The sequence below is a fragment of the Ursus americanus genome, chromosome 25 (genome assembly GCF_024610735.1).
Source record: "Ursus americanus isolate L20-20 chromosome 25, mUrsAme1.1.p, whole genome shotgun sequence".
NCBI lineage: Eukaryota > Metazoa > Chordata > Mammalia > Carnivora > Ursidae > Ursus > Ursus americanus.
Window position 1 is genome coordinate 40,671,650 of NC_142151.1, and position 12,731 is coordinate 40,684,380.

General features: G+C 57.3%; 1 protein-coding gene across 7 annotated transcripts in view; it reads right to left on the reverse strand.

Moving 5' to 3' along the window:
* The window catches only part of KMT2D (lysine methyltransferase 2D), a 39,481-nt gene extending 26,991 nt beyond the window's left edge, over positions 1–12,490 (reverse strand). For 6 of the 7 annotated variants that reach the window (XM_087855807.1, XM_087855804.1, XM_087855805.1 and 3 more), the window contains exons 1-14: positions 11,303–12,490; positions 6,977–7,062; positions 6,591–6,717; positions 6,183–6,406; positions 5,948–6,057; positions 5,614–5,776; positions 5,127–5,292; positions 4,912–5,026; positions 4,616–4,773; positions 4,269–4,414; positions 2,604–4,142; positions 1,402–2,510; positions 796–909; positions 334–444 (exon numbers count right to left, since the gene is read on the reverse strand). In XM_087855807.1, the coding sequence (XP_087711933.1) occupies positions 334–444; positions 796–909; positions 1,402–2,510; positions 2,604–4,142; positions 4,269–4,414; positions 4,616–4,773; positions 4,912–5,026; positions 5,127–5,292; positions 5,614–5,776; positions 5,948–6,057; positions 6,183–6,406; positions 6,591–6,717; positions 6,977–7,025 (4,131 nt within the window). In that variant the 5' untranslated portion in view covers positions 7,026–7,062; positions 11,303–12,490. The remainder of the gene's footprint in view (positions 1–333; positions 445–795; positions 910–1,401; positions 2,511–2,603; positions 4,143–4,268; positions 4,415–4,615; positions 4,774–4,911; positions 5,027–5,126; positions 5,293–5,613; positions 5,777–5,947; positions 6,058–6,182; positions 6,407–6,590; positions 6,718–6,976; positions 7,063–11,302) is intronic. The other variant, XM_087855803.1, reaches the window with a different exon arrangement.
* Between the last annotated feature and the right edge of the window lie 241 nt (positions 12,491–12,731).

Here is a 12,731-nt window from a genome sequence, read left to right on the forward strand (position 1 = left end):
GGATGAGAGAGCAGCATATCTGACAAAAGTCTACCAGCTTTAGATCATTCAGGTGAAAAGGTACATTAACTTCCCTAGGCCATAAGCTTCAATAGGGCAGAGACCATTTCTTGCCTTTTTCACTACTATACCCCTTGCTCCTAGCTCAGCACCAAGCTCAGAGGAGACACTAAAGAGAAATTTGATGGACAGACAAACAAAGCTGGATATCCTCAGAAGTAGGTCCTTGGTTTGGGTTTCCTCATTTACCCTCCCACCAAAATATGCACACCCAATGTTGGGTCTGCCAGGTCTCAGTGTTGAGGACGGGACTACACCAGTCAAGTACGGTACCTGCATTAGGACAAACTTGTCTGTGTTGGAGAAAAGAACCACAGTATTTTGCATGGTGTCGTCATCGTCGTCTTCTTCCTCTTTGCTGGGAGAGCTATCGATATCAGCAACCTTACAGGCAGAGAGTTGTGGCAAGTGAGGCAGCTAAATCTGCCCCCACTAAGCTGCTCTCCTCTGTGGTGTTGGGGGAAGGAGGCATGAACCCCTGGCTAAGACGAAGGCCAGGAGCCAGGACTAAGAAGCAGAAGAACACCCCAGCTCCCAACTGGGCCTCAGCCCAACAGCAGAGATTTCAGAGAAGTCTGGGGGCCAGGTGGACAGAAAGAGCACAGACACAGCTGGACAGGCCCTAGGCTAGCAGGCAGGTAGGTAAGCGTGCAGGGGACTGGCAGGATTTAAAGGGTGTTTAATCTTGAAGGGGCCAGCTGAAGCATGTTTGGGAAATGGGAAGCCTCTCCTTACTACCAGAGTCTCAATGGAAGAAGTAGTTGATTTTAGCCGGGCCCGTCCTCTCCCACGTCCTCCATGTGCTCCTCCACGTGGCCGGCGTCTTCCTGGGAAACTACTGCTGCGACCCTGGGTGAGGGAAGAGGACGATTACAACAGCAAGTCAGGAGCTTGTAATGCTACAGTGTGCTGGGTCTGCAGGCTTGGGGGCGGGGAGAAAAGAAACAAATGGACAGAGCATGACAGGTGATAAGGCCCAGGAGTCCCAGTCAGGGCAGGGGAAAAGCCAAGCTCTCAGACTGCAACAGGTGGGTAGCTCCGGCTCAAACCATTCCCCTGTCCCAAGGAGAAAGAGTGGCCAACGTGGCACAATAAGAAAAATGCTGGCTAGAGAGACCTGAATTTCTAGTCCTTACTCTCCTACTGAATAACCACAAACATAGGCAGTTCACATCCCCCTCTATGTATCAGTATTCCCCTTAGAGAAGTAAGAAGTTGAACTGAAGGGTCTCTGACAGTCTAGGATTCAATAAGCCAGGTGGAAAGCTATCAGTGACACAGGATTACACCCCTGACAGTGGCATCACGTTGACCACAACCAGTGGCCGGATAGCCTCTCACCTGTTTGATGCGGGAACGAGCTGGGGAGCTGCGCCGCCTCCCCTTGTCCCCCTCGGCTTTGCCACCGCCAATAGCTGTCCCAGCATCACACAATAGCGAGTCGTCAGTCTCTGGCAGCGAGTCAGTACAGAGCCGCAGGGAGCCCTCATCTCGGGCTGGACTAACATCTGTAGATACCCCCAGCTCCATGGACAAGGAGCCGCCCCCCTCGGGGTCGGGAGAGCCTAGCAGGGGCTCTGAGCCAGGAAAACTGGCACTGGCATCACCCTGGCTCAGATTAGAGATCTCATTAACGATGTCGGATTTGATGAGAGTGGGTGGGGTAGGGGCCACTGGTACACGTGGCTCCTCTTGCTCTTCACAGGGTGAACCCTGCCCTGCCTGCTTGCCTTCTGGGCCATAGACCTCCATAGGGGTCACAGGGGCCAGCTCCTCGGGGTCCAGGAGCACAGGGGAACCCTTAAGTTCACTAGCCAAACTGCCAGGGGTCTGTCCAGCCTCTGGCTGTGAACCAGGAGTGTCAGTCCCATCCAGAGGGGCTGTGTCTTCCCCCAGACCAGAGAAGTCATCCAAAGCTGGGGCAGGGCTGGGTGCAGGGCAGGAAAGGTTCCCCATGGGGGAGGGAAGAGGACTAGTAGGGCTGGGTTCCAAGGCTGGACACTCAGGTTCCGGGACTTTCTCAGTCTCCATCTCATGCGGCTCAGCCTCATCTGAGACCTCCACTGCCTTCTCCATGGGACTCAGCGGGGAGGGAATGGACAGTGGCAGAGCAGGAAGAGAGCACTGGGAAGGAGGGGAGTTTTGGGGAGGCAGGGAATGCTGCAGGAGTGGAGAACACCGAGAGGGAAGGGGCTCCATCAGGATGGGAGAGGCTGGTCCCATTGGGGAGCCTGGAGATGGAGGGAGGATCATAGGGGGTACAGGCTCAGGGTCAGTGCAGTTAGCTTCTGGTGGAGGGCTGATGGGCGTCTCAAGGATGGGGGCAGCCAACGGCGACTCAGGGTCACTGTCCCCTTTGGCACCAAAGGGGTACTCTAACTCCCCCAAAGGAGATAGAGCCGGCGGGGCCACAGCTGTGATAATGGGTGAGAGTGGAGGAGGAAGAGGATCTGGAGAGAAAGAGAAAAAGGGAGGCTCTTAGATTAGATGTGCCATAAAGAATTAAGACTGTCCCAGATAAGGGGGTGTTAACATCCCCTTACCTGGTGGCATCAGCTGAGGTGACAAGGATGGCTCCCTGGATGGGGACAACGGCAACTCCTCAGGTAGAGGGGACAGAGGTGGTTCCCCAGGCTCAGACAGGGCCGGCTCTCCAAGCAAGGGGGATAAAGGTGGCTCCCCAGGTGGGAGGAACAAGGGCAATTCCTCAGGTGCAGGGCATAGGCCCGGCTCCTCAGGGGGCTCTTCAGGTCGAGGGGACAGGCGCAGTTCCTTAGGCCGGGGGGACAAGCGTGGCTCCTCAGGCCCGGGGGACAGGCGCGGCTCCTCAGGCCGGGGGGACAGGCGCGGTTCCTCAGTCCTGGGAGACAGGCGCGGCTCCTCTGGCCGGGGGGACAGGCGCAGCTCCTCAGGCCCGGGGGACAGGTGCAGCTCCTCAGGCACGGGGGACAGGCGTGGCTCCTCAGGCCGGGGGGACAGGCGTGGCTCCTCAGGCCGGGGGGACAGACAGGGCTCCGCAGGCCCAGGGGACAGGTGCAGCTCCTCAGGGGCAGGGGACAAGCATGGCTTCTCAGGCCGGGGGGACAGACGTGGCTCCTCAAGCCAAGGGGATAGACGCAGCTCCTCAGGCGCGGGCGACAGGCATGGTTCCTCAAGTGCAGGGGACAGGTGCGGCTCCTCAGGACGAGGGGACAGGCGCGGCTCCTCAGGCCGGGGGCAGAGTCGTGGCTCCTCAGGCAGTGGCAACAGGGATGACTCCTCTAGCGGCAGGGTCACGAGTAAGTCCTCCGGTGGTGGTGAAGCAGGTGAGTCTTCAGGTGGCGGGGAAGTGGGTGAGTCCTCAGGTGGTGGGAATCGGCGTGAAGCCTCAGGTGGAGGGGACGTGGGAGACTCCTCGGGTGGTGGGGACAGGGGGGATTCCTCAGGCGGTGGGGACAGGCGTGACACCTCAGGCGGGGGGGACATAGGTGAGTCTTCAAGTGGTGGGGACATGGGCGAGTCCTCAGGCGGTGGGGACAGACGTGATGCCTCAGGTGGTGGGGAGAGGGGAGATTCCTCTGGTGGAGGAGACAGGGGCGATTCTTCAAATGGTGGGAACAGACGAGATGCCTCAGGTGGTGGAGACATAGGTGACTCTTCAGGTGGAGGAGACATGGGTGACTCCTCAGGTGGCGGAGACAGGCGAGACGCTTCGGGTGGCGGGGAAGTGGGCAACTCCTCAGGCGGGGGGGACAGGGGAGATTCTTCAAATGGTGGGGATAGGGGTGACGCTTCAGACGGTGGAGACAGGGGTGTCTCGAGTGGGGGAGACGGGGGTGACTCCGCTGGTGGAGAGAATGGTGACTCCTCCAGTGGAGAAAAAGGTGATGATTCAGGTGGAGGAGACAGAGGAGACTCCTCAGGCGGCGGAGAGAGGGGTGATTCCTCCGGTGGCGGGGACAGGCGCGATGCCTCAGGTGGCGGGGAGGTGGGCGATTCCTCAGGTGGTGGGGACAGGGGCGATTCCTCAGGTGGGGGCAGCAGTGGCATCTCCTCATTTAGGGGGACCTCCAACCGGGGCTCAAGTTGGGCCCCTGCTCTCCCTGCAGACACAACACACTATGCTCCCACCTAGCCCAGCTCTACTCCACAGAGCAGGTGAAGCAGACACGGCCCCTTGCCACAGAACAGACAAGAATTACTTTCAGGGACCCTCAAACCCCACTCACCTAGTGGTTTGGCTTCACATTGCAGGGGCCCCGGTTCCTTGGGTTGCATAGAGGTCACGTGCCCACCCTTTGGCTGCCCTTGGCATGCAACGTACAGAGCTTCGGGCTCATCAGTGGGGTTATCGCCAGGCTCTGGGGGTGAGAACCTGCAGAGGGTACAGGGGAGCAGGCACCGTGGCTCTCGTCAACTATCAACTCCTAGAGCGCACCCTGGAGCGAGGCGTGAATACTACAGAGCATACTGCCCACCTTGGGGCTCTCCTCTCAAAGTCAACTTGCTTTCACATGTCCCCTGCGGGTCTCAGTACTTCCAACGCCCCCCATCTCTTCCAGTCCACACTACTTACCTGCTACAGACAGGGGGCTGCTGCTCAGCAACAGAACTGACAAGCTGTCCTCCCTGGGCTTTGTGACAGCGGTGACAGAGTGAGTAGTTTTCAAACCACTCAGAGTTGGGATTCAGCTCTGCTGAGCCGGCCCCACAGGCCCGGCATACCCGGCATGCCTAGCGGAAATAAACGGGCAAAACAGGCACTGGTCAGAGAGCAGCCTGGAGGAGAGCACGGGACTCGACTCAACAGAGAAACAAGAGGTTGTGGGAGGCAGAGATAGGGAGAGGAAGGCAGAATTGGGGGATATTCACCTTGCACTTCCAAGAGTGAGCAGGCAGTTCCTCCATGGGTGGTTTTAGGCAGAAGGTATGGTACCCTTTGTCACACGTCTCACAGACCAACATCTTAGAGTCATTCCCAGGTTTCCTGCAGGGACATAGGGCACATAACAGGGTCCTTCCTTCCCTTGTTTTCAACCCTAACCCCTGCTTCACCTAAGGCTTCTCTCCTGCCCTCTTCTTCTTACCTGCAGGCTTGGCACACTTTGCATTCAGGGCACTGCCAGCCAGCACGCTTGCGGGCGGTAAGAGCAGTGTCCAGGCAGGCCCCGTGATAGTGATGCCCGCAACTGGTACAGAAGAACAGGTCACACAATTCCCCTGGCCCCTCACACACTGCACAACGAGCCTCCTCTGTAGTGGGAAGAGACAGAGAACACGGGTCAGCTATGGATTCCTTGCAGGACTCAGCACAGTGCTCCCTACATAACAGGCATTCCAGAGACAGAAAATGAACAAACAACAAACAGTTACTGAATATCTGCCTAATATATGCCAGGCACTCTTCTAGGCACTGTGGATGCCATGGTAAACAAGACAGGCAAAAAGTCCCTACGCTCACAAAGTTCACCTCTATTTTAGCAGGGCATACAGACGGTGCTCTGCAGAGCACAAAACCCCCGGGGTACACTTGGCCCCTCATCTGCCCTATGGCCAGAGGATAGGACTTCTTACCCAGATGTGCAGCCCCCTCACTGTGCTCCGGGCATAGCAGCTGCAGTGTTTTCATGGATAAGAAGGAACCGCTGGCAGTCGCACAGGGGAAGTGGTAAAGCCGTGGACATCCGGGTGAGCGGCAAGGGATGGAGGCACCGAGCCTGGTGCAGTGGGAGCAGCGCTGCCAAGGTGGAGACAGAGTGTCAGTGCCCGCCACTCTCTCCAGAGCAATAGGTCAGGCACCAGCTCTGCCTCTGTCTACCCACTGCCCTCCTTGTCCAACCCTCTCAGAAGCCCACCAGCCCTGCTGGCTCTGCCCTTTGCCTGTGCAATTCCTTGGCCCCAGGCCCACCTGTGAGATCCCTGAGAAGATGGCCTTGTCCACACCACATAGTTCTGGGCCCTCCTGCCCCCATACGCCTGCCGACCACGCAGCACACCAATGGTGAGCCCAGCAGGACCCTTTATAATGGGAAAGGGTATAAAGAAAGGACAGAGTTAGCAAAAAGGTAATCTACTGGCTCAGGACCACCCAGCCCTTCCCCCGTTTCCTGCCCAAGTCAGCTGCCCCACCTCCCCTCACTTACCTCCAGGCTCTCCTAGGTGGGCGGGTGTCAGGCCCTCAGGGAAACCAATCTGTGACAGGTCCTCACTGGGCAGCGCTGCTTCATTGGGCCCTGGGTTCCCTCCAGGGGACACCACTGGACCCTGGGGCCAGTCCAATGGCAACTCAAAGCGCCGTAGCTCCCGCTGCCCATGTAGACTGGGCTCCCCGCAGTTACAGAGAGCACAACGCCGCACTGGACCCCCACTGTGGACATACGAGCGTTAGCACCATGCCGGGCCCCTGCCCAAAGGCAACCCTAACATCCCCATGATCTGGCATGCCTATGATTTCCAAACACTCATCTTCCCAAATCTTCCTCCTTGAAAGCTGAAACTCTCAAATTAAATCTCTGTGTGCCTTTATATCCTCATTTCCCCAAACCAGTTACCTGCAGTCCTGGGGAGGCTCCTGAAGCCTAGGACCTCCAGAACTGGGCACAGAGACCTCCCCCACGTGTGGGTTGGGAAGGTCTGGCTCAGTGGTGCCTGACTCCTCAGAGGCTGCAGGTCCATCAGCTGAATGAACAGACAGAGAAGCACACATCAGCCATCGTCCTCTGTATGACACCAGTCTGCTCTTCAGACCCAGGAGATTAACCAAAACCCTTGGTGGATCACAGTGATGGCAATTTGCCTTTTGTTCCAAAGAACAAAGTCCTCCAATTACCTGTCTATTAGACAGACTTAGCTCCCGTCCTTGTGCCAGGACCAGAAACCTAAGGTTGCCTGGGAAGGACAGAAGGCTGCCAGCAAACCCAGAATTTGCCCTCCTCACCTGCCGGTTCTGAATCTTTATCCTCACCAGGCGGCTTCTGGCTGTCCATCCCTCTCTCCGACTGGGCAGGGCCCTCTCGGGGAGACCTGTCAGAGCCAAAAAGAAAGATCTATATGTCCAGTAAGTCTCCCCAACTAAACACTTTCCCCAGAATCCTAGAAGGAAAACAGCTAGTGCTAAATAGACTTTGCAGAAAGCCGAGAAAAGCCATACCTACAAACTCCTGTTCTAATGACAAGGAAAGTCTTTCTCCCTAACCCTTATCCCACTGCTTTACTTCCTCCCCGGATAAACACATACCCTATTCTCCCACTCTGGATTCTCAGGGGATCCACTCCCCTTTCCCGCTTCCTACCTCCTACCTAAGAGTTCCCAGGGCAACAGCACCCAACTGGAAGCACATCCAGTCTCTACCTAGTACCACCCTCTGCCTCATGTCTGAGTTCTTGGCTCCTGGTGGGCCCTATTCCCTGGCCTTTTTCTTCGGATCTCAAGTCAGCTACCATCCTAGAGGTATGTCAGTGCCAACCCAAGAGTAGCCATAACCCAAGTCTGAGTCCAGTCAAAATCCCTCTCCCAGAGACAGAGTCTGAGGTCTTGCAGGATGGAGAATAAATTACTGAAACTAAAGCCCAGCTATGGATGGATCTCTCCCACTTCCACTGGTTTCAACCAGGAGATCCCAATCACAACAGAAGAAACTCCCCAATTTCCCCCCACTGCCCATCCAAATCCAGCTCAGACCCCTGCTGTGACGGAGCTCAGGATCTCACCCAGCCTGAAGGCCTCAGGTCGTTGCCCTTAGCAACGCCAACTGCCCTTCCTCCTCAGAGGTCCCTAGTAGTTAACAGAAGTGGGCCTTAAGAGTTACTGAGCATGTGTAGCCAGGCTTGAGGCTAGGCATGCTGGGAGTTGTAGTCTCAGGAAGCACACTGCCACTTGGAGGAGTTCTAAACCGGGGAGGACACAGCAGAGCAGAGTAGCTTCCTTCCTCTTCCGTCAAGCAGGGTTTCCACACACACTATGGGGGTGGGGGGTAACGGTCCCCTCTTCTACAATATGCCTGCCTATACCATAGCCAAATAAAACACACTAAAGTTATACCTAAGAAGGCTGAGACCCACCGTTTGGGCATATTTTCCTAAACCCCAGAGGGAACTAAGCACAGTACAAAAAAGAGAGAGGTGAAGAGTTACAGAGGTGAGGAAGAAGAAAGACATCTTACAGAAGAAGGGAGAAAGGGATAGGTGCCAGCAGCTCTTAATGGGAAAGGTAGGGGCTTAAGCAGAGAAAAGAGAGCATAATGCTCCTAAGGATGGGGGGGGGGGGTGTGCCACGGGAAGGGGAAAATCCCTAAAACAACTCTAAGTAAGTTTGAGAAATTTATCTCCCCCACCTTTTCCACTCCTCTTATGTAACCAGAGGGGACCACACCAACCTTAGTAAGGACAAGTGTCTCTTTCCAAACCAAATACCCCAGTGGTCGGCCACTGGGGTTGAGTGACTGGGGCAACCCTCAAAGGTGCCCAGGATTGGTGAATCAATTACTTAAGAACCACAATTATCAGTCCTCTTTCCCTGAGCTCACACTCCATTTCCAGAGACTGGCAATGCACCTTCTGTGGCATATCACAAGAAAAGAAATTTTGTTTTACTTTTTTTCCCCTCACACTATCAGAATCTACTAGATTGGGAAAGATACAATGTTACCTCCCTTCCCAGGTCATCTCTTTCCCAAACCTGCCACACGACCACACCTGAAAGGAAAGTAGGGTGGTCATCTGGCCAGCCCACAGAAAAGTTGCTCTGGAACTTCAAGGGGCCCTTAGAAGCCACCGTTGGGAAGCAGGGGTTGGAAGTCAGGGCACCAGCCAGGCCCCTCTTCCTATTCAGTCATTCAAGGTCTGACCACACCCAGAGACTTCAAAGTTGCCTAAATGTGTACACCGCTACATGCCCCCAAAGATCCTCCACCAGCTCTGTTCTCAAAGTTAAGCCAAAGGAGTCACAAACAGTAAGAAATAAAAAGCAACAGTGATAATACAGTAGGTGGGAGGAGGACTGCCTCGCACAAGGCCAGAGGGACAAATTCCTCTGCCCTCCCCCGAGCGCAGCCCTCTCAAGCTGGTAAGGCTGGCACTGCTTGGGGAGGTACAGAAACCACCTTCGTCCAGCCTTGGAAGACAGAGTACCATCATCCTCCAAAGCCAGAGCCTTATTCATGGGGCCATGGAAGACAGACCAAGAAGCAAAGAGAACAGTGCCCTCCAAGCTGTACCAAAAAGAATCTAGGGGTACCTCCAAGAAGCCTGGGCTCCATTTCTCTACCCCTGCAGTCTAGCACCTGCACCCCAATGCTGAGTCCCAGTTGCCAGGCCCTTGAATGGACCAAAACAAATAAAGACCACAGGTTCCCCTGTCCCATCTTTCACTGCCAGAAACCACACACACACACACACACACACACACACACCCCAAGGGTTTTTTCCCTGGATCTAAACTGGGTTAATGCCTAGCCAGGATTCCTCTGGGGAACTAGAGATCCCAGAGAAGTACAGATCTAGGGAGTAAAACTGTGCTGGCTTCCCTTAGTCCTGGGCCTAAGAGGCCCAAAACAGCAAAGAAGAAGACATGGATTCATCTCAACCCACTCTCCCCCCTGCCTCCCTCCCAGACCAACAGCTTTAACTCCATTTTCCCAGCCAAAGGGGAAATGGAGGCTTGGAGAGGTGAAAGGCTGAAACAGGCCCTTGAGTGAACAGCTCTTCTGTAGGACTCAGGACTTCCTGGTTCCCAGCCTGAGAATCAAACCACACCTCTCCCCACCCCCATTTTGGGCCGGCCCTCCAGGAAGAATCCAAATGGCAACACTGGCACTGTCGACCCTCTGGACAGTCTCTGGGTCATCCTGGGGTTAGCCACAGCTAACAAGGAGAGGTCCCTCCTAAGGAACTTCTTTGGGAACAGACAACAGGAGGGACGCTGCTGAGGAGGTAGGAGAAGAGAGCATGGGTGACAGCTAGCCTCACTCTACCACCCCTGTAGCACCTCTCACCTCAGGGTTACCACCCAGAAATCTTTCAAGAGCAAAATGCCTATTTTCCTCCTTTCCAAGACCAGCCTCGAAGGGATCTAGCCTATGTATGTTGCAGGAGGTGGAGTGAGGGAGCAAAACACACCAGCCAAATCCCTGCTGGGCAGCATGACAGCTGTGAGAGGGGCTGTCCCAGCCCAGGGCCCAGAGGCATGAGGCTCATGCTGCACCCTTCGTGCACTCACATACACACCCCTTCTCCCCAACACCTCCTGCCAGGGTTGGAAACACACGCTTCAGCAGCAACAGCTCTGATCAGGTCATTTCTCCTCCAAAGAGGGACAGGCCACCCTATTCTGCAGGCTTGGGACAGGATCAGAGAACCAGTTAACAGTCCCTGATTGAAAAGGGTTGGAGAGGTCTGGGAGGGGCCTGTGGGATTGGCCAGGGACTTATGGGCAACCAGCTCTCCACACCAGGCCCAGAGAAAGCGGGAGACAAAAGCCATTTTTTGCAGCCCACATTCGCAGGGAGCAAATCTCAACGGCCTCCTCTATAATCCCCTAGAGATTATGTCCATCCCCAGAGGAGGGGAGGCAAAGGAGGCTAAGACAGCACTAGGCCTCGCTGGGGTCACTTTGCCAGGCAGGGGCAGTTTAAAGTTGAACAGCAAGGCCAGAGCTGCCCCCAGCCCCGCCTCCTTCTTGCCCCAGCCACCCCCTTCATCACACTGGTCAATTTCCACACACTCTCCCCTTTGCACAGTGAAATAAGGCCTGGTGAAAGACCTAGGGTTCCTGGAGTCTCCCAGAGACTGTTTCTGGGTGCCCGGATGGGCAAGAACAACCTTAAAGTCCAACCTGGCAGTAAGTCTGACCTGGCAGTGGCACTCTATCCTCCCTCCCAAAGTTGTTCTGTTCCCAAGACCCACAAGGAACCCTGAGGGAGAAGCAGCCAACTGGGATTGGTGCTGGCATCAGGGCCTGGGTCCTAGTTTAGCAGAGCTTCCCCCCAACACAAAAATAAACAGGCAGAAAGGCGATCTGGCCAGGTTCCCAAACTCCCGTGGTTCCCTGAACCCCCAGTCTTTAAAGAGGCACACCCCAGACACCAGGCCTCAGTTCTGCCCAGGCGACTGGCTCAGGTTCCCTTGACAGACCCTGCCAAAGGAACCCTCCTCAGCTCTGGCACCCCTTTCTCCAACCTAAAGGCCAGCTCCGGCCAAGATAGTCCATCTGGCTATGCCCCCAGTCCAACCCTTTCTGGGCCCTGGCTGGGCAGACTTCACTCACCTCTTCACAGGGCGATCCAGAAATCCTCATCCGAGAACATGGCCAGAGCCCGGGCCGCTCCCCGACCTCCAACCGCCAGAGCGATCACAGCCGCCCCCCGCACGGGGGGGCTTAGGGGGGCCAAGAACGGTAAATCCAGGTCGGAGTGGCCACCCTCCTCCCCCAAAAACAGCAAGAAGCCAAAGAGGGGTTCTCTGCCTCGGGTTCCAGCAGTTTAGGTTTCCATGGACAGCCCCAGGGCGGCGAAGCCCGAGCGGACACAAAGAGAGCACCGGTGGCTTTGATCTTGGGCGAGCAGGCTCCGCATCCGCGTCGCCGGGCGGCCTCTTAGTCCTAGGGCCGGGCCAGCGCCCCGGCCGCCCGCGCCGGGCTCGGGCGGAACGTCGAGGCTCTCCAGATGGAACGTCGAGGCGCCTCCCCAGCAGCCCGGAAGGAATGCCGCACCGCCCCGCGCCGGGCCCGGATGGAACGTGAGACCCTCGCTGGAGCGCCGAGCCCCTCTCCCCGCCCGGGCCGGCGCCCCGGGGCCGCGCGAGCTACGGCGACGCGGAGCCGGCGGGGCCGCGGGGCTGAACCTGACACACACCCAACGCCGGGCTCCTCGACCCCGAGCGCTCGCCCTGAGGCTTCGAGCCCCCCACCTTCTGCTCCCCCCCGGGGAAGGGAGGAGGGTAGGTGGGCGAGGAAGAGGAAGGGGCGGGCGGTGCGAGCCCTCTGCCCGCTCCCCTCCGGCCGCTCCAGGCCCTGCGCTCGCCTCCCTTCCCCTCTGGCCTCGGGAGCTGCCCCGCCCCCGGCCTGGCCGGCTCTGATCGGCGGCACCCCCTCGACCCCCGGCTGGCTGTGATCGCGGGGGGCCTAGAGGTGCATGGCCCAACCCCGGCTCCCGGCACCGGGGGGTCAGGAAACTGAGCGGAAAGTGGGGAACGAGGCAGCCATTTGCAACCGGAGAGGAAAGTAGTGCAGCGCGGCGCCGCTCCGCCTCCCCCCCTCCGCCTCCTGTTCGGCCGGTAGGGTGGTTCCTGCGAAGGGGCTATTTCCTAGCCCAAGATCTCGGCAGCGGTCGTGGAGATTCAGGAAGCCTCCGGCGCGAGATCCGGGGGGGCCTTTTGCCTGGGGAACCCCACTCGAGAAGCGGAGAAAGGAGAAGACGCGGCCCTATTTTGTGTTGGAGCGGAGCGGCGGAGGGATACGGCCCTCTCCGAGGAAAGGTTGTGACTCTGCAGTTCTACGCACACGCTGCGGGATCCCTCCGCCTTGGGTTAACCCCGACTGCGCCGGGCCGGCCACTGTGCAGACACGTGGGAATGAAGCCCCCCTCCTCTGCGCCCCGGCCCTGGACCTGCCTCCTTCACCGCCCGGCTGGTGAAACTAGGACTCCGGCCACTTTCTAGTTCCGTTCCCTTCCAGTTCTCGGCCCCTGAAACCACCT